General features: G+C 36.0%; 1 protein-coding gene across 4 annotated transcripts in view; it reads left to right on the top strand.

Moving 5' to 3' along the window:
- The window catches only part of NEBL (nebulette), a 337,194-nt gene that overhangs the window by 268,543 nt on the left and 46,447 nt on the right, over positions 1–22,204 (top strand). For 2 of the 4 annotated variants that reach the window (XM_059911292.1, XM_059911270.1), the window contains exons 10-18: positions 77–190; positions 1,848–1,949; positions 6,142–6,246; positions 8,018–8,125; positions 10,543–10,653; positions 13,335–13,445; positions 15,698–15,808; positions 20,507–20,617; positions 20,785–20,895. The exons of the other annotated variants lie outside the window; for them this stretch is intronic. In XM_059911292.1, the coding sequence (XP_059767275.1) occupies positions 77–190; positions 1,848–1,949; positions 6,142–6,246; positions 8,018–8,125; positions 10,543–10,653; positions 13,335–13,445; positions 15,698–15,808; positions 20,507–20,617; positions 20,785–20,895 (984 nt within the window). The remainder of the gene's footprint in view (positions 1–76; positions 191–1,847; positions 1,950–6,141; positions 6,247–8,017; positions 8,126–10,542; positions 10,654–13,334; positions 13,446–15,697; positions 15,809–20,506; positions 20,618–20,784; positions 20,896–22,204) is intronic. 4 annotated transcript variants of the gene reach the window in all.

Raw genomic sequence — 22,204 nt, forward strand, 5'->3', positions numbered from 1 at the left:
AAATCAAACGTGTTACTTTGAAAGCTTAAAGGTAAATGTGCTATTTAATTTATCCTTTTTGTTTCTTTTATGGAAGGTTAAATACAAAGAAAAATTTGATAATGAAATGAAGGATAAGAAACATCATTACAATCCTCTTGAAAGTGCTTCTTTTAGGCAAAGTCAGCTGGCCACTGCCCTGGCGAGTAATGTAAGTTACTTTCTGCCTCATGACTTGTAATTCACAGAAGATTATTTTCAGTATATTTTGATTCTTGTTTTGTCGGACTTGGCTGTGTGGTTCTTGTGATACTTAATCAAGATCATGTAATTTCCAAATAATTTTAGAAAAAGCTGAAGCATATTTTCCTGAAGCTTTTCTGAGAAAAATTTCATATTGTAATTTACTATTAATGGTTACTGATTACTAATTAATAAGTAGGAACAGTATTGCTAATAAAACTATTATAGCTGATCAAGAATAGAAATAGATTAGTTTTTCAGAAAAGTAGTGTGTAGTATCATAAATTAGTGATTATGACAATAGTTAACTCATGTAATTATGCATGAAATTGTGCATATTGTAAAGTATACCTGGTGCATAGTAGTTTATCATAAGGAAATTTCCAGAAATTGTACTTGAGATGGCTTACAATTTCTTTCTTATCCCTTATGTAAATTCTGTGAAATACCTCTTCGTAAGTTTTGTTTTCATTTCATATCTTTAAAAATAAAGTTTCAAAAAAATAAAAAATAAAAAAAATAAAGTTTCAATTTATAAGAAAAGAGGTCTTAATTTTTTATTAGAATTAGGAAGAGTATAAAAAAAGAAACATGGGAAAAAATCAATTACTTTGCTATAATTGAATGATGTATAGAGTACCTTTTTAAATATTAAGTTTGACTATTGTTGAACTGTTGCTTTGTTAAAGCATTTAAACCTTTCAACTCCTGTCATATCCTTGGGACTTGGTATATTTTATTTTCATTAATGTTTAGAAGGTATTGTAATTTGTGTTCATTAGCCAGCTTTTGTTACCAGCAATTGAAATAGGTGTTTCTGTCTTTTAGGACCTTTGGGAATATCATAATGATTTATTTTTCTTATTTGATTATTTTTGTGTGTGTACAAACGTAAAGCAAATAGAGTTGGGATATACTTAAAGGAACCTAGAGCACAGTACTGAAAGCTCAAGGTTTAGAATCAATTGCCTGGATTTGAATCTTGCTCCACCACTTAATATTATGCTTTCATCTTTGTGCCTCAGTTTCCTCATCTGTAAAATGGGGATATTTAAAGTATTTACCTACTAGGATTGTGGAGATTACTTAATACATATAAAGTGTTTAAACAGAAAAGTTTTTACTTGTTTACTTACTTACACAGTAAGTGCTTGATGTTTTCTATTATTAACATTTTATTATTATTGTTACTAATATTATTATGTTTCCAAAGCAACTGATTAAAGAGAAAAGAAACATTCTATATAGTAATAGGATGAAAACCACCAGAAGCTCTAAAATAGACAGAAAATATAATTGAAAGATGGTGGTAATTTCTAAAGAGTAAAGTTTCTATTTTCTTTATTTTTTGAAAGCAGAATTTCTCTTAAAGTTACTTGATTCTGTTAACATCACCCTTTCTGATCACATAAAACAAAAGGAGTTACCAAAATTTTTTCAAGTCCCTGTAGTTTTCTTTTATTCATTCCGTAGTAAATGAGCACCATCTAGTGGCTCCTTGTAAATTCATTTGTCAATTCCCCATTAAATAATACTTTGTTGTGTTTAAAATAATAATGGCCGTAATGCAAAAGCATAATATTTTCTTCTCCTAGATGGTATATTGTTCCATGTTATTTTCATAGGTGAACTACAAGAAAGACATTCAAAATATGCATGATCCAGTTTCAGATCTCCCAAACTTGTTTTTAAACCATGCTCTGAAAGCCAGCAAAATGCTCAGCGGAGTAAGTGGTCGTTTGTTGACAACTGTAGGTGTTTGGCTCTCTGGAGCCCATGTGTCTGCAGTGCTCATGAGCACACCTGCTTCCTTAGGCCTTCACTCCTCCCTCAGTAACTAACATAATGCAAAGTAGTGCCTTGCGTAAATCCCACCCAGGCTGTCGCTTTACAAAGCTAGCTCTTTAATATCTCTGGAATACAAACTTTCTTGTTGAACAGCTACCCTTCCAGGTGTTTGTACCAGCGTCCTTTCTGTCTTTCTCCTTCCCCTTTCTTTGTCTGTAGTAGATTGAAGCCACTTGGAGGTCAGGCTGTTAAGTCAGGGATCTTTTATTCTGTACAGGCCAGAGCAGAGTGTCTGGTATTCAGTAGGTAGCATAAAAGTTATCTTAGTCTAAATTATATCTTCTCTAAAAATAAATTTCAAGGGTGTTTGTGTTGATGCTATACTTTTACTCTTACGAAGGTTTCGATGTTTTCTTCAACGCAACTAGGAGGAGAGGGTGATTTCCTCATGTCCTGATGAAAATACCTGTGTCCACTGCCAAGTAGGCCATTCCATCAGAGCTCAGCTCTTAGATGCTGTTTCCAGCACGCAGTGCATCTGAACCCTGACTTCACTGGCCCTCATTCCTGATGACCCCGGCTCACCTGTGCCTGTACTTCCTACATCTCAGAATGGCCCACGGTGATGATGAACTCTAATTTGACCTCAAGTTATTTCTATGCCTATTTAATAATTACTCAAAAATTATCCACATTTATCGTATATCTGCTTTGAATCAGGCACAGATTTGATGGCAAAGTATTGATATGTTGACAAAGAATGTGAAAAAGCAAAAACAGTCATCTTCAAGAGATGTACCCACGGTCATGCATGAGAAAAATCTGTAGTCAAAACCTGGTTCCCAAACCATTAAATAATGAGATAACAGCTTCAGTTCAGGTTAAAAATGTCTACACTTGGTTTTGATATATTGAAACTTCTGCTCATTACTTTGTAATCCTCTTTTCTTCTTGAAATGTAATCTGCGTGTAAATAATTTGTATTCACGGAGATTAATTAATTAATTAATTATCACTGGTCTCTGGAGGAAAAGCAGTCCATTATTCTTTCCTGTCTGTTGAGCAGGGATGAAGGTTGGGAGACTGTCAGGCACAGAATTAGACTCAGTCCCTGGATGCTTAATTCATGCTGTCCTGCCATTTCAATGCTTATCCCCTCCTCCTCTGCCCACATGCCTCTATTCCTTGAGTGGCTCTGTTTCAGTTATACATTTTCTGCCACGACTCATAGGTATGCTTCTAAAAATCAATATGTTTCTGTGCTCTGAGCCTCTGCTTTCTTCATGTTCAGTCTTTGCTCATGCAGTTTGATCATTGCAGTAGCATTTGACCTGGGACTCTTTCTCATCCCTATTTGGGTTAAATTTCCTTAGGACACAAGGTTTCATGTGTAAATAAGCCAACAAAAATATCATAGTGGTAATTCAAAAATTTGGTAGCTAGGAAAAAGGCATGCCACTCACAGGCAATAATTCTTTTAAAAAATATTGACCTTTATTTTATAATAGTGGTGAAAAGCAATAATAGTAATTGTTTCTATTTTCTCTTCAACAGAGAAAACCCACCAAATTTGTATATTCCACTTGTTTTATATACCACTTATAAAGTTTAAACCTTCATTCAGGTTGCTTTTGCCTGGATTATAGATTTTTTTCCCATTCAGTCATAGAATTGTGACTGAATGGTTACTTCATGGAAGAGAAAGTTTGAGCCAAAAAAGGTGTTACTCTGAAGTGTCTACTTATTAAAGTTGCACGATGTTACACGGGCTCGAATTTATTGTACATCAGAATTGCCTTCTTTTAAATTTTAATGTAAAGAGAATTGGGATTTTGTTGATTTATAAAGGCAACTTAATTTTATTAAAAGATTGAGTAAGGGAATGCTTAAACAGACATTCTGCCAGAATTAGTTGTCAGTTTGTTATAAATGGCTGTTTTTTTAAAGACCTCTGAATGTCTTTGATATAAATCATAATTTAAAAAATTGTAGTGTGTAGAGTAAAATTAGTGCCTTATAAGTTTGTACAGCCATACTGATTAAATTTTTGAGAGAATATTTTCCTTTGGAAAATAGAGCTCTATTAGCTTTCAGTTTCTTTTATAACTTGGCATAAATTAAAAATATATATTGTGTGTTACTCTATATAATTCCCACTAGGAGGCAACAGAGACTATTATATAAGAAAAAGCAAGTATTGGTAATTCTTTTGCAGATCTTAGTTCAAATAGGGTGGTTTTGTTTTGGTTTTAAAATAGGAGTTTCTGAAATTCTCTGTAACTACAGTAGATCATTGAGTTAGGGACAGTATTTTTTGACCTTTTCTCAGTATATACCCGTTATCCCAGACTATTAGTTCTGGATTTTAACTTAGTAATGGAATATATCCTAGCTTGTTACATTCAGTTCATAACTATTTTATAAATATATATTATAAAATAACTTGTAATCAAATTATAACATCTCTAAGTATATTGTTATTCTTTGAAATTATCTTTTTTTAAAAAAATTAGTAGAGAAGCCAAAATTTATTTAGAACTTGTTCTCTTGCGTCAAGATGTACTATGTGAACATTTTCATGAGCTTCCTGGGGGTGCTATTCTCCCTAATGTATTCTGGTTAGAGTTTTGGGAGACACATGTCTTAGTTCCCTAATTGGCTGAAAATGACTCTGGGGACCATTGCTGCGTCCCCAGGGAAAGCAGTTTTCATGTGTAGGCCACTTGGACCTTCCATCCTTCCCATCCCTGGCACTGGGCCTTCTTCCTGCTTCACTCTCAGATCACTGGAACATCTCCTAAGACCCAAATGTCCTAGCTCTTTCCTGCTCCCTTTCAAATGCTGCTTACCTCTCCCTCCACTCTACACAAAACTGCCATTTTCACTGAAATCCTCATTGTCTTAGGAGCAACAAACTTTAGCTTAAGTCTCTGTAGATGTGAGTCTTTGAGAGTTACCATTTACCTCTAAAAGTCTCTTCCAAATAAGGCAAAACAACTAAGTGTCCAATCTTCAATGATAAAAATCAGGAAGCAATTTTTGTCTTATTGCTGCCTGTTGTATTTAGAGTCCTACACTTGCCAAATTTGACATCCTTATCCATTCTGGTGTCTTCCAAATTCACCTTTTTTTTTTTTTTTAATAAATATATTTATTTTATTTATTTATTTTTGGTTGCATTGGGTCTTCATTGTTGTGCACGGGCTTTCTCTAGTTGCGGCGAGCGGGGGTCACTCTTCTTTGCGGTGCGCAGGCTTCTCATTGCAGTGGCATCTCCCGTTGAGAGCACGGGCTCTAGGTGCGCCGGTTTCAGTAGTTGTGGCTCATGGGCTCTAGAGTGCAGGCTCAGTAGTTGTGGCGCATGGGCTTAGTTGCTCTGCCGCATGTGGGATCTTCCCAGACCAGGGCTCGAACCCGTGTCCCCTGCATTGGCAGGTGGATTCTTAACCACTGCGCCACCAGGGAAACCCCAAATTCACCTTTTTGTCTGTATGTCTAAATAATGTCTTAATCCAGTTTCTTCACCTTAAAAATGCAACCAACCATACCCAGATTCCTCAGTTTCTCTTCCAGGCACCTCCTACCCTCTCCTTTTAGGAAAATTAGTTAAATTATTTCTCACCCTCTCATTTTCCTTATGAACCCCAATCTTTCTCAGGGCTGAACCGTTGTATACAACTTTTTTTTCTTTTCTGACTCCAGCTTTCCGTTCCTATGTTCTTTTTTCTTTTCTTTCCCTCTCTTCTTGTAGATGCAATTAAATACATTTCTGTTCTAGAATAAGGGCAGGACAAGTTGCCTTTATTTTGCCCACTTTGCCTGTTCACACAAGTCAGGGGTTTTCTGTTGTCACTCCTCAGTGTCGCAAATATCTTTTACATTGTGTTTACAGCCAGTTGTCCTCTGCTTCTCTTGAGTGTTTTAGATGCTGTTCACATTGACCACCTAGAGCTGGTCTATCTTGCATTGTTGGTTTAGCTCAGGGTCAGAAATCTGTACAACCAGCCATGGGAACCTGGTGGTAGCTTTGCAGCTCTTGCTGGCTTGCATTTTTCAGCTTGCATTCCTAAGCATTAGTTGCTCTCATCGGCCTATTTTATTCTGACTTTATTTTCATGTTCTCTATTTTAGCGAGAGTATAGAAAGCTTTTTGAGGAAAACAAAGGCATGTATCATTTTGACACGGACGCTGTGGAACACCTGCACCATAAAGGCAATGCCATGCTCCAGAGTCAGGTATGAGACCTCCCCAACCCAGACCCTGTAACACTCACTGCCGGGCACCTGGACCGAGAATGTGCAGCTGCTGGAAGGAATGTGCGTCGTGAAAAAAATCTCAAACACTACGCTCTCTATATTTATTGGGCTGGGGAAGCTTGAACCATGTTTCATATGCAGGCATTTCATAATATTATAGTTACTATACACAAGTTAAAACTTACAATATATGAGTTAATTAATTAAATGATGATCATATCTCATAATTTCAATTTTATAGTGTACTGATTTGTCATTTTGAGCTGCAAAAGTAATTTTCCAGGCACAAAGTTCATTATAATTTCTCAGTTCAATTATAAGTGTATTAAAAAGGAAAAACTATCTTACCAGTGTATTCTACGTTAATGTTTCTTTCGACTATGAAATTCTATGTACTCTCTGAAAGAAATCTTTAAAAATATATTTTTTCTTGAACACTTAAAGTTGATAACTTTTTTTTGGTTCTGAATTTCAATGGTTGCAAAAAATGTTATTTCCAGCATCTATTAAGATAAAATTTTACATCACTCTTTTAAATGGATCCCATGGTACATAAATTCCATAATGATTTGATATCCACCTTCATTTATTTAAAAAATATACAAACCCACTCTCCTTTAAGGTTTGGAAATGTATGTGTTTTTCTCTTGTGTTCTTACTTTTATTTCGCTTTCCCCACAAAATTTTATCCTAACTTAGTGTATTATTATACTTCACACACTCTCATCGATCATTCTATTATACTTCTCTAAAACAAAAGTATTCCTAAAAATAGGAATTTAAAAATTTGTTATATTTCCTGCCACCACAAAGTTCTAAGTTTTGAAAAGGTTCTTTTGGATTTAATTACCATTAAAATTATTATTATTATAATATAACTTAAGAACCAATTTCATAAGTAATTATTATACCTAAGGATTTTAATGAAAATACATTTCTGAATGAAATGAATCATGACCAAAACTTTTCTGTGAATTTAATTTAAAAAGGTATATTGCTAAAAAAGCCAACCACTCTGACAGTTTACAGAATATAATTCTAGTTTTTGTTTTTCGGAGATAGAAAATATCGATCGTTTTATAAACCGAAATAAGATGGGGATTGGTTGTAACTGAAATAAATAATTCATGTTATGATATTATTAAATAATGCTTAGTGAAACTGAAAGAAGTCACATAAAAGCTCTGTGTGTGTGTTTTACTCAGTGTCTACGGAAAAATTCAGCAGTCCCAAAGAACACTGTCTTTCCTTTGTCAGAAAGAGAGAATCACAGCTATGTTTTTCTTCTTGTTCATGATTTACTGCTAGGCATTCAAAGTTATCACGGAGATCTCTCTCTCTCTCTCTTTTTTCTCTCTCCTTTTTTCTCTGTCTCAGCCTCTCTGTCTCTTTGTCTCTCTCTCTCTCTATATGTACCTATACCTGTGTGTGTAACATGTGTGTATACATATGTAACCCCACATATGATACCTATCTATATATCCTAGCTGTCTAAATACTTATACGAGTCCTAGAACTACATTATTTAGTTCTAAATCATTTTTATCCCTTAAACTTTTTAATATATTACCTGTTTACTTTCACTGTATATCATTAACCACAGAGAATCCAGTCATCAACCTAAATGGCCAGAAGAATGTGATTTTAGAAAATAGGGTGATTGGTTTTGCACATGTATTTATTTGACTTTGCTCTATTTGTGTAAGGGCTTGTGAGCTTTATGTGCCTTTTATACTCTTTTTCAATGAAGGTTAAGTACAAAGAAGAGTATGAGAAAAATAAGGGGAAATCGATGCTTGAATTTGTTGAAACACCATCATATCAAGCTTCAAAGGAGGCTCAGAAGATGCAGAGTGAGGTGGGTCCCTTTGTTTTGTTATCAACTGTTTAATGCAAATTGGATGTTTTATCATTGAAAGGAGCCAGTAGAGTGGTTCAGAAAGTTTAGTGGGTCCGGAAGAAAGTACACTACACTGGTTGGCTGTTTCTGACATTAGGTGTAAATCAGCTTTAACGTTTAACTGTAGTTATACATTTATCATATGCTGTGGAATTAACTTACGTTGGGGACTGTGTGGGTCTTTCATTAATATTGGCTTTCAATTTTTGCTATTCTGATTTCTGGTATTGTCACTAGGGGAGAATTATCCTTTGCAGAGGCTGAGACATGTTTTCCCTTAAATTATAGCCATTGGCTATTAGATTTTTAGGCTCAGCAATTATGTTTCTGCTCATCAGGGCTTGAGGAGGAAGAAATCTTCCAATGGAAAATATCTTTGAACCACATTTATACTATAAAGACTTATACTCTATAATTTATTCTATATAAATTGGCAGATAATTTTTATACTAGAAAAATAATGTATCTAAAAATCTTAGACAAAGTTTGATGTGAAAGATGTCTTTAAATGCAGGACCAGTGAAGTAGATACAAGAGATGGTTCTTATTCCTAAGGGAAAAGCTTGACCATGTGCTTCTTTAAGAGCATCCCACAGGTAAAGCTAAGTATGAACTCAGGAAAAGCCACTAATTTTTTGTTATAGCCTATAATTAAGCTTCTCTCACTTTCTTCTAATGCCAGATGTAGGTTTAGCCAGTGTGTTTTCTAGAAGTCTCTAAATCTGGCTTTGAGAAGTTCTTTGTCTTCTGTTCCACAAATAGAGCTCTCCTACAAAAAGCATACTTCAGTGTTTTTTTCTATTTTCTAGTCATATACTGGCGAGTTGAAGTCATCATCAATCTTCCTAGTGAGTTACTTCTGTCAAATAATTTTTTTTTCAGAGAAGGGCCTTTTGAAGTGAAAAATATGAAATAAATAAATATGCATATATTTGTATTTCATTTTTAAGAGTCATTTTTGGCCTCAAAATGCCCTAGATTCAGCTTTATAATTATGATCTCAGTTAGTTCCACATAAAGAGGACCACTTCTCATCATTGTTCTTTGGTGTGTCTGTAGTTCCTTTAATTCAGGATGTTTTCTTCTTAATTAGCTCTGTTAGTTTTTGAAGAACATCTATTTCTCATGGCTATTCCTGGATTGTTAAATGGTAAATGGCCATGTGTAACTCAAATGTAGGGGAGGGGACAGCATATTCTCTTATCCTGCCTCACAGTTTGGAGAATTTCTGTGTACAATTACCTATCCCTGTAATAAGTACATAATGATCCTGGAAATAGCTTTTCATTTTGCATTAATAGGAATAAATTCATGCAGAATTTATTTGTATGATCTTTGTGTTGCTATTTGAATAAAATATTTAGTTGGTAAAATCTGGACCCTTGTTTGTCTGATACATATTTCACATGGATGGATATTTTTGTTATTTAGGGAGACTGTTTTTATAGTCATGGATCCTGGGTTTCCATTGATTTCCAAACGCCTAGCTCAAATGTAGAATTTAGAGCCTAATAACCAAAGGGTGGCAATGTCAAAAGGGCAGGTGGGGATATGGATTTAGGCCCTCCGCAATCTTCTTTCATTTTTTGTCGTGAACTCTTACCCAAAGAACAGTTTATCAGGTTCCAGGTAAGATTCTCCTCACAGTGTAACTTGATTCATATCAACTCCGTAGATGGTAGAGAAATATTCTCAATGCCAAAATCATTAAAGGAAAATCTCCTCCAGCCTCCATTACATCTTAGAAATGGTCCTTTCTTTTTTCTTGGCCGTGCCACGCGGCTTGCTTGCGGGGTCTTAGTTCCCGGATCAAGGATTGACCCCCACCAACCGCCCCCACCCCCCAGCCCTCGGCAGTGAAAGTGCCAAGTCTTAACCATTGAACCACCAGGCAATTCCCAGAAATGGTCTTCCTTGAATTCACGTAAGACTAACCGTTGAGGGGGATGATGGGGACATGAACGTTCATTCTACTTTGGTTTGAGTGGATTTCCGTGCCTCTAGATCTTCTTCCAGTGGGTGGATCCACTATCTTTTGGGCGAACCAATCAGGTGATGCAGTCAAACAGCCAGCTGTATTGGTTCTCCTCCTGAAACGGGCTGATGTCAAACAATAACAGAGTCTGAGATGTTAAGTAGCCCCTCTCAGAATGCTTTCCTAGAGGGAGCTGGTGTACTTGAAGAGCCCGCTTTTGTTTGGCAGAATTCTAAAATTTATGATAAAGTTGGAGTTATTTTCCTGTAAATAAAATACTCAGAGGTGGTAGAATTATATATGAAAAACATCAGTTTTGTTCCGGGAACCCTTGTTCTATTATCTTTTCAACAGTCACTAATATTTTCTAAATTTAAAATCATATGGTCTTATCTAACAGAAAGTTTACAGAGAGGATTTTGAGAAGGAGATTAAAGGAAGGTCATCGATGGATTTAGACAAGACTCCAGAGTTTTTACATGTAAAGTACATCACCAGCCTTCTGAAGGAGGTATGATCCTACTATTGCTATACAATTCTACAAAAGACATTTAAAGAGATAACCCAGGAAATAGGTACTAAACAATTCTCTACTAATTCTCTAATTCAGTGTTTGAGTTATTCATCCATTACTCTTTCCCTCACTTTGAGCTTTACTAATAGAGTTTTCCATTTTCATTAAAAACAGGTAAGTGTTAACATTTCCATTTAAAGATAAGGGAAGAAATTACCCAGATTTCCTGGAAAAACTTGAAAAATAGTTTGATTTTGTGTTTGGGTTGTAGCTTAGAAGCTCTATAAGTAGTTTTACAGCTTTATAGCAGTTAGTTTTTCAAAAAAATATTTTCAATATGGATGAGGCTAGCTTGATTCTCTCAAATTTAGTTATTGTAAAAACACATATTAGAACCATTTTTTCCTGTAACTTCCCTGCAGCATTCTCATGACATTTGATATCAGAAATGAGGTGCTTATGTGTGACAGTCTGGATAAATGGTACATTTATAAGTGGTTTTTGTTCTAAGTAGGGAAAAATAATATGTTTAGCATATAGAACATAGGAATTCATGTCCATTTTTCATTTTGTACTCAGCAGGACTTCCTCCCAACCCCCAAACTTAGTGGTACATTTTGGCTCACGGCGTATTAAATTTGTTGAACATTAAGGCCCTCAAATCTAACAATTAAAAATATCATGTTCACAGCTTAAAAGTTTTGTTTTTGTTTCTTTTTTTTTTAAATGGTTGCTAAGTAACTTGGAGCTCTTTCAATTCCCTGTTTAAATAGATTCTCTTTACATTAAGAGAAAGCGTTAGAGAACTCCATTTCATCCGGAATTTTGAACTGAAGAAACTATTCCTGAAAGAAATGTCTTAAACCAGTGAAATAAATTGGAGTATAATTACCTACACAGACATGAATCATCATGAACTTTTTAAATAAGCAAATGCCAGCTGGCCTTTACCATTTAACTGCTTTTAGAAATTTAATGTGATTCACTGTTGTAATATATGCTGGGCTGAAATAGGCATATAATTTATGGAAGAGAGTCCTTGCTACCCTACTCTTCTCACTTCTAGATCCTATAAAAGCTTTTGAAGTTGAAGGGTGATCATGTGGCAGCTTCCTGATATTACTGTCTTCCATTTTAAAAATATGCATTATTTATATGAATTTTTTAAAGGGGAATCTTTTTCTTATTTACATACAAATGCCAATGTGAGATCTATTTTGAGAATCATAAATGACTTAAGAATTCCCTGGTGGTCCAATGGTTAGGACTCCGTGCTTCCATTGCAGGCGGCCTGGGTTCGATCCCTAGTCAGGGAGCTAAGATCCCGCATGGCGTGGCCAAAAAAAAAAAAAGACTTTATAAATATACATGCCATCGCCATTCTCTTTTATTTTTCTTTTTGAATGAATCTTATTTTAGACTTACTGATTCAGAATGTATGCATCAGTGTAGGAAAAAAGCCTAGAGACGATGATTAAAAATCTTTTAATTAAGTTATAGTGATGTCTAATTTTAGAAAGAGACTCAGTGACTTAATGAAATTTTGACTTCCCTTTGAAAGTATGAGCATTTAGCTTTAAATTGTCTTCTCATTCTTTACTTTATGGTCTTTGCATTTCTGTTGCCATTTAAAGTATTCAAAGTATCATTTTATACTTCATTTCATTTGATTTCGTCAATTGTCCTTGACACTGGTAGAACAAGTACTTTTATTTTCATTTTGTTCATGTGGAAATCAAGGCTCAGTTACTTAAAGTTCTCTTGAAGGTCACATGACCAAATAAGTGAAAGAACTCTGACTTTCATCCAGGTCATTTGACTCCAGAGCTCTTTCCAAAATTACATGCAGGTCATTACAATGTCTTGTAGGCTATTAGTTAAGCAGAGTACCGGCTAATTTAATTAAACTGGACAAAGAGAAAATAACATCAAATGAATCCTAGAATTAACTAGAACATGATTTCTTATCATTAAAGGAAGTCTCATCTTTCATCTGACAAGTTAGTCATAAAGGCAGCTTAGTTGAATTGGATTAAGATATATATTGTTTTCATAATTCAATTAGTAAGAAGACAACAAATTCATTAGCACACACAAAAAAAACCCATGTTATATATAAGGATTAGTAAAGACATTTGGATCTACTTAAAATATATTAAAATGGGTGAAATTCAGACTATATATTATCAATCTGTAGGAAATTATTTGGTTTTACAAATCTTTGAATAAAACGGAAACTTAAAAAAAATTTTGGCCATATCAGTCCTTTTGATTTTGTAACTTTTCATTCTTTTCCAATTATGTTCTTTTGATGATTCATATTTTATAGACAGCTTTCAAAGAAATACTTCAAATAATTAGTAAGAAACATGCATTCCTAAGATCTTCCTCACCATTTAAAGGGAAGATGTCTTTTTAAAATATGGCACCAATATGGTACCAAAAATATATGAGAGGAAAGGATGAAAGAAAAAAGACTGATAATATTGGAAGCCACTCAAACATGATTAAAAAAGAAAATGAAGTATCTGTAGGTAATAAAGAGCATGAATGCTCAGAAATCTGGTTCATTCCTTTCTAGAAATATTTTCTTTCTGTGGTCTCTGGAAAACATGTAAAACAATACATAAATTAGAGTTTCCTAATAAATTTCAAGCAGTAATATTCTTGTCTCATAGAAGGAATATAAAAAAGATTTGGAAAATGAAATAAAAGGGAAAGGAATGGAACTTAATTCAGAAGTACTCGATATTCAGAGAGCAAAACGTGCATCTGAAATGGCTAGTGAGGTGAGTACGTTTATTTAACAATTGAGAATGTATGAATTTTCAGCTGATTTCCTTGTCTGTAAATCTTTCTCAGAGCTTTTACAGTTGACCCTTGAACAGCATGGGTTTGAACGGTGCAGGTCCCCTTACATATATTTTTCAGCTGTAAATTCTACAGTACTCCACAGCCCGTGGTTCGCTGCATCTGTGGATGCCGAAGAACCTTGGGTGTGGAGAGCCGATGATGAGTAACAGGTGGATTAATCCTCTTGTTGTTTAAGGGTCAACTGTATACAGTATAAATGTTCCACAGCTTTTATGTGTGAGATGATTATAAGCAGCTATGACCTAATAGTCTTTTCCCAATCAATGAATTAAAAAAAAATGATGCCCACCATCTCCTGTCTATGTGGTGTGAGACAAATGACCATTTCCTCATTTTAGGGAAAATTCTATATAATTAACCAAAATAATTTAATAAGGTTTAACTTCATCTTTTAAACAAGTGAAAGGCATATTAGGAAGGTGTGTTATCATGGTCTGTCAATAACTGTAGTTTAAAAGTTCCCATGCTCTCCTGCCCATAGACAAAATGACTGTCCTAGTCCTTGCCTAGCTACTGAGTCCACTTAAACCTCTGTATAAAATGATAGTGGCCGTTACTTACTTTACATGAAGTTTATAAGAATGAAGTGCCTCTGAAGTGCTTTAAGTCCTTTTAATCCTTGTGTTATGTCATTACTTTAATAGTAAATAATGGCACTGTGCTTTGAGGAGAATCTAGCTGACTTTAGCAGTGAAAAAATTTAAAGTTTGATCCCCATATGTTAATAAATGGCGGTGATGATGGTGGTGGTGATGATGGTGGTGACCCTATTAGGTTGCAAATGATAGAAACCCAACTCAAACTGGGTTAAGCAACAAAGAAACTTTGTTTTGGTTTAAGAACAGAGAAATCCGAAGACCAGGTTGGAATTCGAATGATGTCTCTCTTCCTTCATCCCTCAGTTCTGTTATCTTCGCTGTTGCTTCATTTGTGAGAGGCTGCTTCTATGTGATGGCCCCTCTTTACGACAGGATAACTCATATCTGTGGCCACTAATCCCAGCAGGAAGTGAGCATCTGTTTCTTTAAAATAGGATTAAGGTCTAAGGATTGAATCTCATTGGGTCACCTTCTGTCCTGTGCCCACACTTGACCCAATCAAGTCTGGGGTCAGGAGTCAGTTAACTTTCTAGGTAGTTTAATGATGTTTTAAATATAAAATATTCTAAATTGATATGTGTTTTTAAAGATTTACATTCATCTTTGGCTAGTGTTCTTTACATAAATTAAAGGAAACATTAAAAGCATTTTAGTGGAATTAAAAGTATATATGGGTAGTAGGAAATCAACCCGCCCAAAGTTTATGGATTGAGAGGGGTTAGAGGTAATTCCTCAAGAGAAAATTATAGAACTTTTTGCCAGGAGAGGGAGGGATAGATGCTGTTCGGGCAGAAACAGCAGCTCTCTGCCACGATGTCTTTGGCTAATATTGTCATTACACTTACCTGCGTTAGTAATTTTCTACAAATTCTTCTGTTGTGGTGACATATCCAGTGACATTCAGAGTCAGATCTTGTAAATCACTTGTCAATAATACTTGGAAAAGTTGTTTTAAACTCTCAATGGCAGAGTTCAGCCAGTGAAAGTTGAATGGCAACACGGTAGCAGGAGCAGCAAAAAACCCAGGTCTTAGCGTGTGGGTATAGGAGTGAAAGACCAGAAAAAGCTATCAGTTACGGAGAACCTGCTCTGTGCTGGGCACTAGGCTACCTGCTGTCTCACTGACCCTCACGGTGATCCTGCACGGAGGAATTATTATCCCCATTTGCAGATGAGTAAACCAGAAATGTGAAGAAACATTCCCAACGTCACACACACAGCCAAGAGTGCTCTGACCTCAAAATCAGTCTTCTTTCTAAAATATCAACTCATTTAAACTTGCCTCTCTATCCTTCAGGCCTCAAGACAATTGCCAGTGAAGATTCTCACCTGGCAATTGCCTTTTTATAATAAAAATCTTCAGAGTGTATATACTCTTCTTCAGTGAGAATAGTGAATATAGTTCTAAGCAGTTCAGAAAATTTAGTTCTAGGTGGTCATTCATAGTACAAAGTAAGCTATGTTTTCTTTTTTAAAAAAATATGTTTAGCCATTTTTGGTATCATTGAATACAGATGTATGTTTGTCTCCTGAGTGTCTGAATGTTGTAAAATGTTGCTTTTTTACAGAAAGAATACAAGAAAGATCTGGAGTCAAAAATTAAAGGGAAGGGAATGCAAGTTGGCACTGACACCCTTGGAATTCAGCATGCCAAAAGAGCTTCCGAGATAGCTAGTGAGGTTAGTAGAGTGAGTGATGCAGACCTTGAGACTCGTATTTTGGAACTTAACAAATCATAATAACAAACTGATTAGTACATGAAATTTTCCAAAGCTTTCTGTGACTAGTTTAACAGTTTGGAATGGAAACCATCTGCAGTCATCATGCTTACTGGGAAAATTTACAGTTTCTGCTTTGCTCATTAACTTCAAGTATATCAAAGAAAACTTGGGGAAAGGCATTTTAATAGAACACACACACACACCCACACACACACACACACACACACCCACACACACCTGCTCACTTTATTCCGTAATACAAATTTCATGTTAATTTTAAACTATGATAAATATTTTCATACCATTTTTTCTTTAAGGATGGATCGTGTGCTACTTGGCATATCTGCGTTTCCAACTTTGTGAGCAGAACTTGAAAATCACACATCGAGACTATAACATGCCAATCATGCCATTTCTGTGTGATTTGGTTGCATGTTCTCAAAATATCCTCTGTTGACCTCATCAACACGTCTGAAATTTCTGTAGGGTCAGCATTTTGGGTTGAGGTTCATTCATCTAATGCCATTTTCTTCTTCATGTAACGCATGAACAACAGGATATTAATTTAGAAGTTTTGTCTTAGATGCTATGACATGATAGATACAAGATAACAAAGTTGTAGTAGTCAGAAGGAAATGTGTATTTTTCGAAGGAAATACCCCAGAATCAGTTCCACATCTCTTGAATTCCCCCAGAAATTTTGAAAATGTAACAGGGCCACTGGAGCAGAGAGTATTTGGGAAGAGATGACTTAGAAGAAGAATACATAAAGAGAAAGTTGGGGTACAGGTTAAGGGGTGCAGCTCACTTACCTCAAGGCTGGCTAGGGTGAGGCTTCAGTGGGGTTACTGGGAGAGCTACGATGTGACAAGTGCTGTTAGGAAGAGCTGGCTTAGGACTGAGTCCCACCCAGGAAATCTGGAGGTTGAGAGGTAGCTGATTAACTGCCGGGGGAGTTACTGCTGTGTTGGGATCTGCTTCCATCCCCAGGGTTAGGTACTGGCCAGGGGAATGGAATAGCCATAACTGACTTAGTCAAAGAAACTAGGGCTGGCAGAGAATTCTTGACCAATAGGGATTCCATTTAGAAATGGTGGGGGGTGTGGTGGGAGGATGCATGCTGAACAGGCACTTGAAAACCTTCTTTGACTCTGCCCTTAATTCTGTCATCCCCCTGAGAGATAGCCGTTGTTACGAATTTGCTGTAGAGCCTTCCAGGTCCATTTTGATTTGTATATAGATAACTATACACTTGTGCACACAGAGACTTAAAAAAACCTTAAATAAATACCATGTACTTTGTGCTTGCTTTTCTCACTAAATATTACGGACCCTTTTCCATGTTACTTCACATAGTTCTACTTCATTCTTATAGAAAAATTGTGTTCTATAACGTGGATGTGAATATGCAACCATTTACATCTAATGTCCCATAGGCATTACCACATGTAAATGACATTTAAATGTATTGTAACAGGGACTCAACATTACATGCCGAAAACCCTTAATTCTTCCCTGGATCTGCTTCCCTCTTCCACCCTCTTCTTAGCAAACGGTATCAGTGAAATCCCAGAAGTCACTTTGATTTCTCTTGTCAGCACGTTTCATTTACTCCAGCCCCATAATGACTTCCTAGATCCATCTACTCTCCCCCACCCTCCTCCAAGCTGCCATCTCTATCACCTGGATCATTGCAGTAGCTTCCTAACCAGAATTTTGCTTCCATCATTGACCTCTTAGTACCCATTCTCTACCCAGCAGCCAGAACAATCCTTGAAGAATTAAGTTATGTGATTCCTCCCACTGAAAACTCCCCAGTGGTCTCCAGTCACGTGCAGCATGGGTGCCATACTCCTTGCTCTGGTTTCAGAGCCCCCTGCTTCTCGTCCTCAATCCTGTACCCTTCTTGCCTTGCTCGTTATGTTCTAGCCTCACAGGCTTCCACGCTGTACCTGCACAAGGTTTATGGTCTCTGTACAGCGCTGTCGTCTTCCTGAAAGTCCTTCCCCTGGGTTTTGCATGGTTGGTTCTTTCTTGTGCTCTCTCTTGCCATTCATTTCTTAGATGTATTAGTACTTTCTTATGGTGGCCTCCTTGAGCTTCTGAGTAGCTAACTACCCAGTAACTATCAAATCACTACTCACAATTTTCTGCTATTTTTGTTATTATGAGGAGAGTGTGACATCCGGTATTAGTTCAAGGTCCTGGATTGGAGTGTGGGAGTGGGGTGGGGAATTTGGAGCTGTAGAAGAATTTTCCAAATCACCCTCATGGGGCTGAGACTTGAAGCCAAAAGAAAGCATACTTCCTCTGGAGAAAAGAATGTGGGAAGAATAGAAATTTTGCATTTCACACTTTTACCTAAGAACCTTCTGTGACATATTCCTTTTGTGAAAAGTTGGAGTGTTGCATCTTTCCTTAGTATGGTAATACATTACTTTATTCAGCCATGTGCTGGTTTAGATTTCTCTGAGTACCTTGGGACTGTATACAGTTGACACTTGAACAACACAGGGGGGTTAACCCACATATAATTTATGGTCTCCCCTATGTATCTGTGGTTCCACTGCACCCACTGATTGATCCAACCACAGACCAGGTAGTACTGTGGTATTTACTATTGAAAAATATCCATGTATAAGTGAACCCGCGCAGTTCAAACCCATGTTGTTCAAGGCTCAAACTTACTAGGGAAATGGTGCATTTTTGTTATTGAGAGCCTATGGGAAAAACAGGCCTAGGGGAGTCAGCTGTACTGTGGTTACAGGTAGCTTAAACCAATTTTGGTGATGCTATTATCTTTGTAATCTGGAGGTCTCATTTGCGTGTAATTATAACCATGTCCCAGTTTGCCCAAATGACAGGCTCTCAGATCCTTTTCAACCAGACTTAGGGACTTTGCTATAGCTCAATGTTTATTTTTTCAGGTAAAGTCAATGTGCTATATTATTACACAAATGACGTCTAATATTCAAACCTTCCTGTACCTGTGGGCTTGACCATGTGACTTTCTTTAGCCACTGGGTCATTAACAAATTTGACTCAGGCTCTAAAAGCATGTGTGCATTGGGATTTGCTTGGAACCTAGATGTCATCATGTTTTTCTTTTAAGTTTTCTAAGTTTTAGGGTATTTTATTATGCATCAATATTAACTGATGTGATTAGTGTCCTATGGAGTCTATTTATGTGCTTTTGAATGCTTTTAGATTTGAAAGTTCATATCGGAAAATTAGATGACATACTTCTACCCTGAGACTTTGGTGGCGATCTATGATCAGTACCTTAGTTTCTATGTATATTGCCCTTCAAATGAGGTGTTTTGCTTTTGGGCCTAAAGAGGCTTGCTAAAAACAGAGCTTTTTACAGACATAGTAATAATTTAATATTATTAGTTTGAAAGTTAAACATTATTACTTGAACTTTCATTCAGAAAAGTGAAACTGAGACTGTAAGTCAGTGAAAATAGGCAGATTTATGGGTAGTAGATGGGGAAAAATATAGTATTTCTCTGAGATTGAGATTTTTGTTTATGACTTCTCTAAATTTAGAACACCACAAATAAGCAAAGCAAAATTTACTTTAGAGCAGGGAATCACAAATCTAGAGTATGTCAACATAATAGAAAATAACTGTTTTTGAAAGAATTTAATAAGAGATAATCAATAGTTTTTTTCCTTTTAATATAATTTTCATTGAAGAAAAACATACATACAGAAAAATGTACAATTATAAGAGTACAGCTTGCTGAATTTTATAATCAGTTTTAAAATGTGACAAGAGTCTCTTAAGACAGTCGTGTCTGTGTAATTATGACATTTTATTATAAGTAACAGGTAATCCAACTCAAGCTGGCTCAAAAAAGCAGATAACTTATTGTTCTTGTAACCAAACAGTAGAGGAATTCTTGGGTGTGGCTTGATCTAGGACTCAAACAGTGTGATTCCGTTTCATTTTCTATCTTTCTGTTCTCAGGCAGGCTTTCTTCTCCTGTTTGCAAAGAGACATCTGGCAGATCGTAGGGCTACAGACTTCTCCATTCATGTCCAGAAGGAAAGAGAAAGTCTCTTGATACCTTGTATGGAAAAATTAATGTACCTATCCTTGAACCAATCATGAAGGGCCAGGGATGGGCTATAACGATTTATTTAAGCCCAATAGGGCCCTTGGATGGCGGCCAGTCTCAGCCAAGCTGGGGGTTTAGAACAGGAAGCAGTGAGTTGCCCAGTGGCAAATCAAGGAGCTAATGAAAAAGAGGAGTGGGATTCCAGGGAAGCAACCAGCAATTATTCACTACAGAACAAGACCTGACAATTTTATGCTCACATTTTATTGATATCATCAACTGAGTTATATATTAACCAAAAATTTATCAATTTTATCATATTAAAATGTAAAACATTTTCCCTCAGCTCACTCTGTTTTCTTTATTAAGTCAGGTTAGTAGAGAAAAACCTCCTGATTCCTTGCGAATACATCACTCCAAGTTGTGTTCTTGCCACAAATTAAAAATCTTTGTTGTTTCCTAGAAATAAAAGACATAAAGGTCCGACTTATTTCTAAAAGCCATGATCTTGATGTCAAAAATGACATCGAGTTTTTCAACACAGATTTTCAAATTATTGTAAAGCCCTAATTGCAGGTTTTATTTTCTGCAGAAAGATTATAAAAGAGATCTGGAGACTGAAATTAGAGGGAAAGGCATGCAGGTGAGCACAGGTACCCTCGATATCCAGAGAGCTAAGAAAGCATCTGAAATGGCCAGCCAGGTAAGAAACTAATGGCACACAAAGTTTAAAACAAACATATCGAATTGTATACAGAAAAAGTATAAGTGGCGTTTCCATATGTGTGGCATTGAGATTCAAACACATAAATATCTACATTGCTATGGAAGGCCATGCAAAGCTCTGAAGATTGTTTTCTGTTCTTTTAGAAAGAATATAAGAAAGACTTAGAAAATGAAATTAAAGGGAAAGGAATGCAAGTGAGCATGGATATTCCGGATATGCTTCGAGCCAAGAGGGCATCTGAAATCTATAGCCAGGTTGGTAGAGAATGAAGATGCTTAGGATAATGTATTCTAATATCCAGTCACCTTGTGCTGTGTGTGTCTCTGTGATTGGTGTCTTTTTGAGGGCTTTCTATTCAAAGTCAATGCACTCTATTATAAAGGAACCATTGACCAAACCTGATTACCTCATTAATGAAAGGGACAACTGCTTTAGATTCAGTTCAACAGACATTATTGAGTGTCAGAGCACCCGTGTTGGGGCCCTCTGTTTTGGGTCCAAGGGCATTTTGACCATTTTAATTTCCATTTTTTGACTCTATTGTGAACTTGGCTCTAATGCTTATACTACAGAAAAAAATTACAAACAATTTGTCTTTTATCCATTTCATCATGAATGTTTTAATTAAAGTAATCAACTTCAACTGAAACTAAGAGTTAATAAAACTGCACAAAGTGAAATTGAATATTAACTAAAATTTAATGGAAGAACTAAGTTTTCTTGATAAAATTTAATTTGCCAGGTATACCCATGACATATCCTCTAGAAAACTGGATGTGAGAGAAATAATGACCACAAAACAAAGTGTTTATTGGAAGAAGAAAGTTTATTGATAAAATCTGATTTGGGAAAAAATATTCATTAGTGAATAATTTCTTTGTTATAAAATTTGTTATAAAAAGAATGAATCCTAATGGAAAAATAGTAAAGGGAATGAAAAAAATAAAATGGTTAAAGAAAAATGATGAAGGAATTGAATTTGGTTAATGGGGTTTGTGTTGAAATAATTTTTAACCAAATTTGACCAAATTTGTCAAAATTCTGGTTGACATGAGCAAAGAGTCTAAACATTCGCTGGTTCAAAATGAGAGTGTTACAGAACTCAGGTTCGGCTGCTTGTCACTCAAGAATCCAATACTGAGAGACAAGTGTTGGGTAAAAGGAAAGATAGCATTATTGAGGAAGCCAGCAATCCTGGGGAGAAGGTGGACTCATGTCCCAAAGAACCAAGTTCCTCCTGCCAATCAGGAGCAAGAGGTTTTTTTTGTTTTATTTATTTATTTATTTGTTTGTTTATTTATTTATTTATATTTTATTTTTGGCTGTGTTGGGTCTTTGTTGCTGTGTGTGGGCTTTCTCTAGTTGTGGCGAGTGGGGGCTACTCTTTGTTGTGGTGAGCAGGCTTCTCATTATGGTGGCTTCTCTTGTTGCAGAGCATGGGCTCTAGGTGTGCGGGCTTCAGTAGTTGTGTCACACGGGCTCCGTAGTTGTGGCTTGCAGGCTCTAGAGCGCAGGCTTCAGTAGTTGTGGTGCACAGGCTTAGTTGCCCCGTGGTATGTGGGA

The sequence above is a fragment of the Balaenoptera ricei genome, chromosome 2, assembly GCF_028023285.1.
Source record: "Balaenoptera ricei isolate mBalRic1 chromosome 2, mBalRic1.hap2, whole genome shotgun sequence".
In the NCBI taxonomy this organism is placed as follows: Eukaryota; Metazoa; Chordata; class Mammalia; order Artiodactyla; family Balaenopteridae; genus Balaenoptera; species Balaenoptera ricei.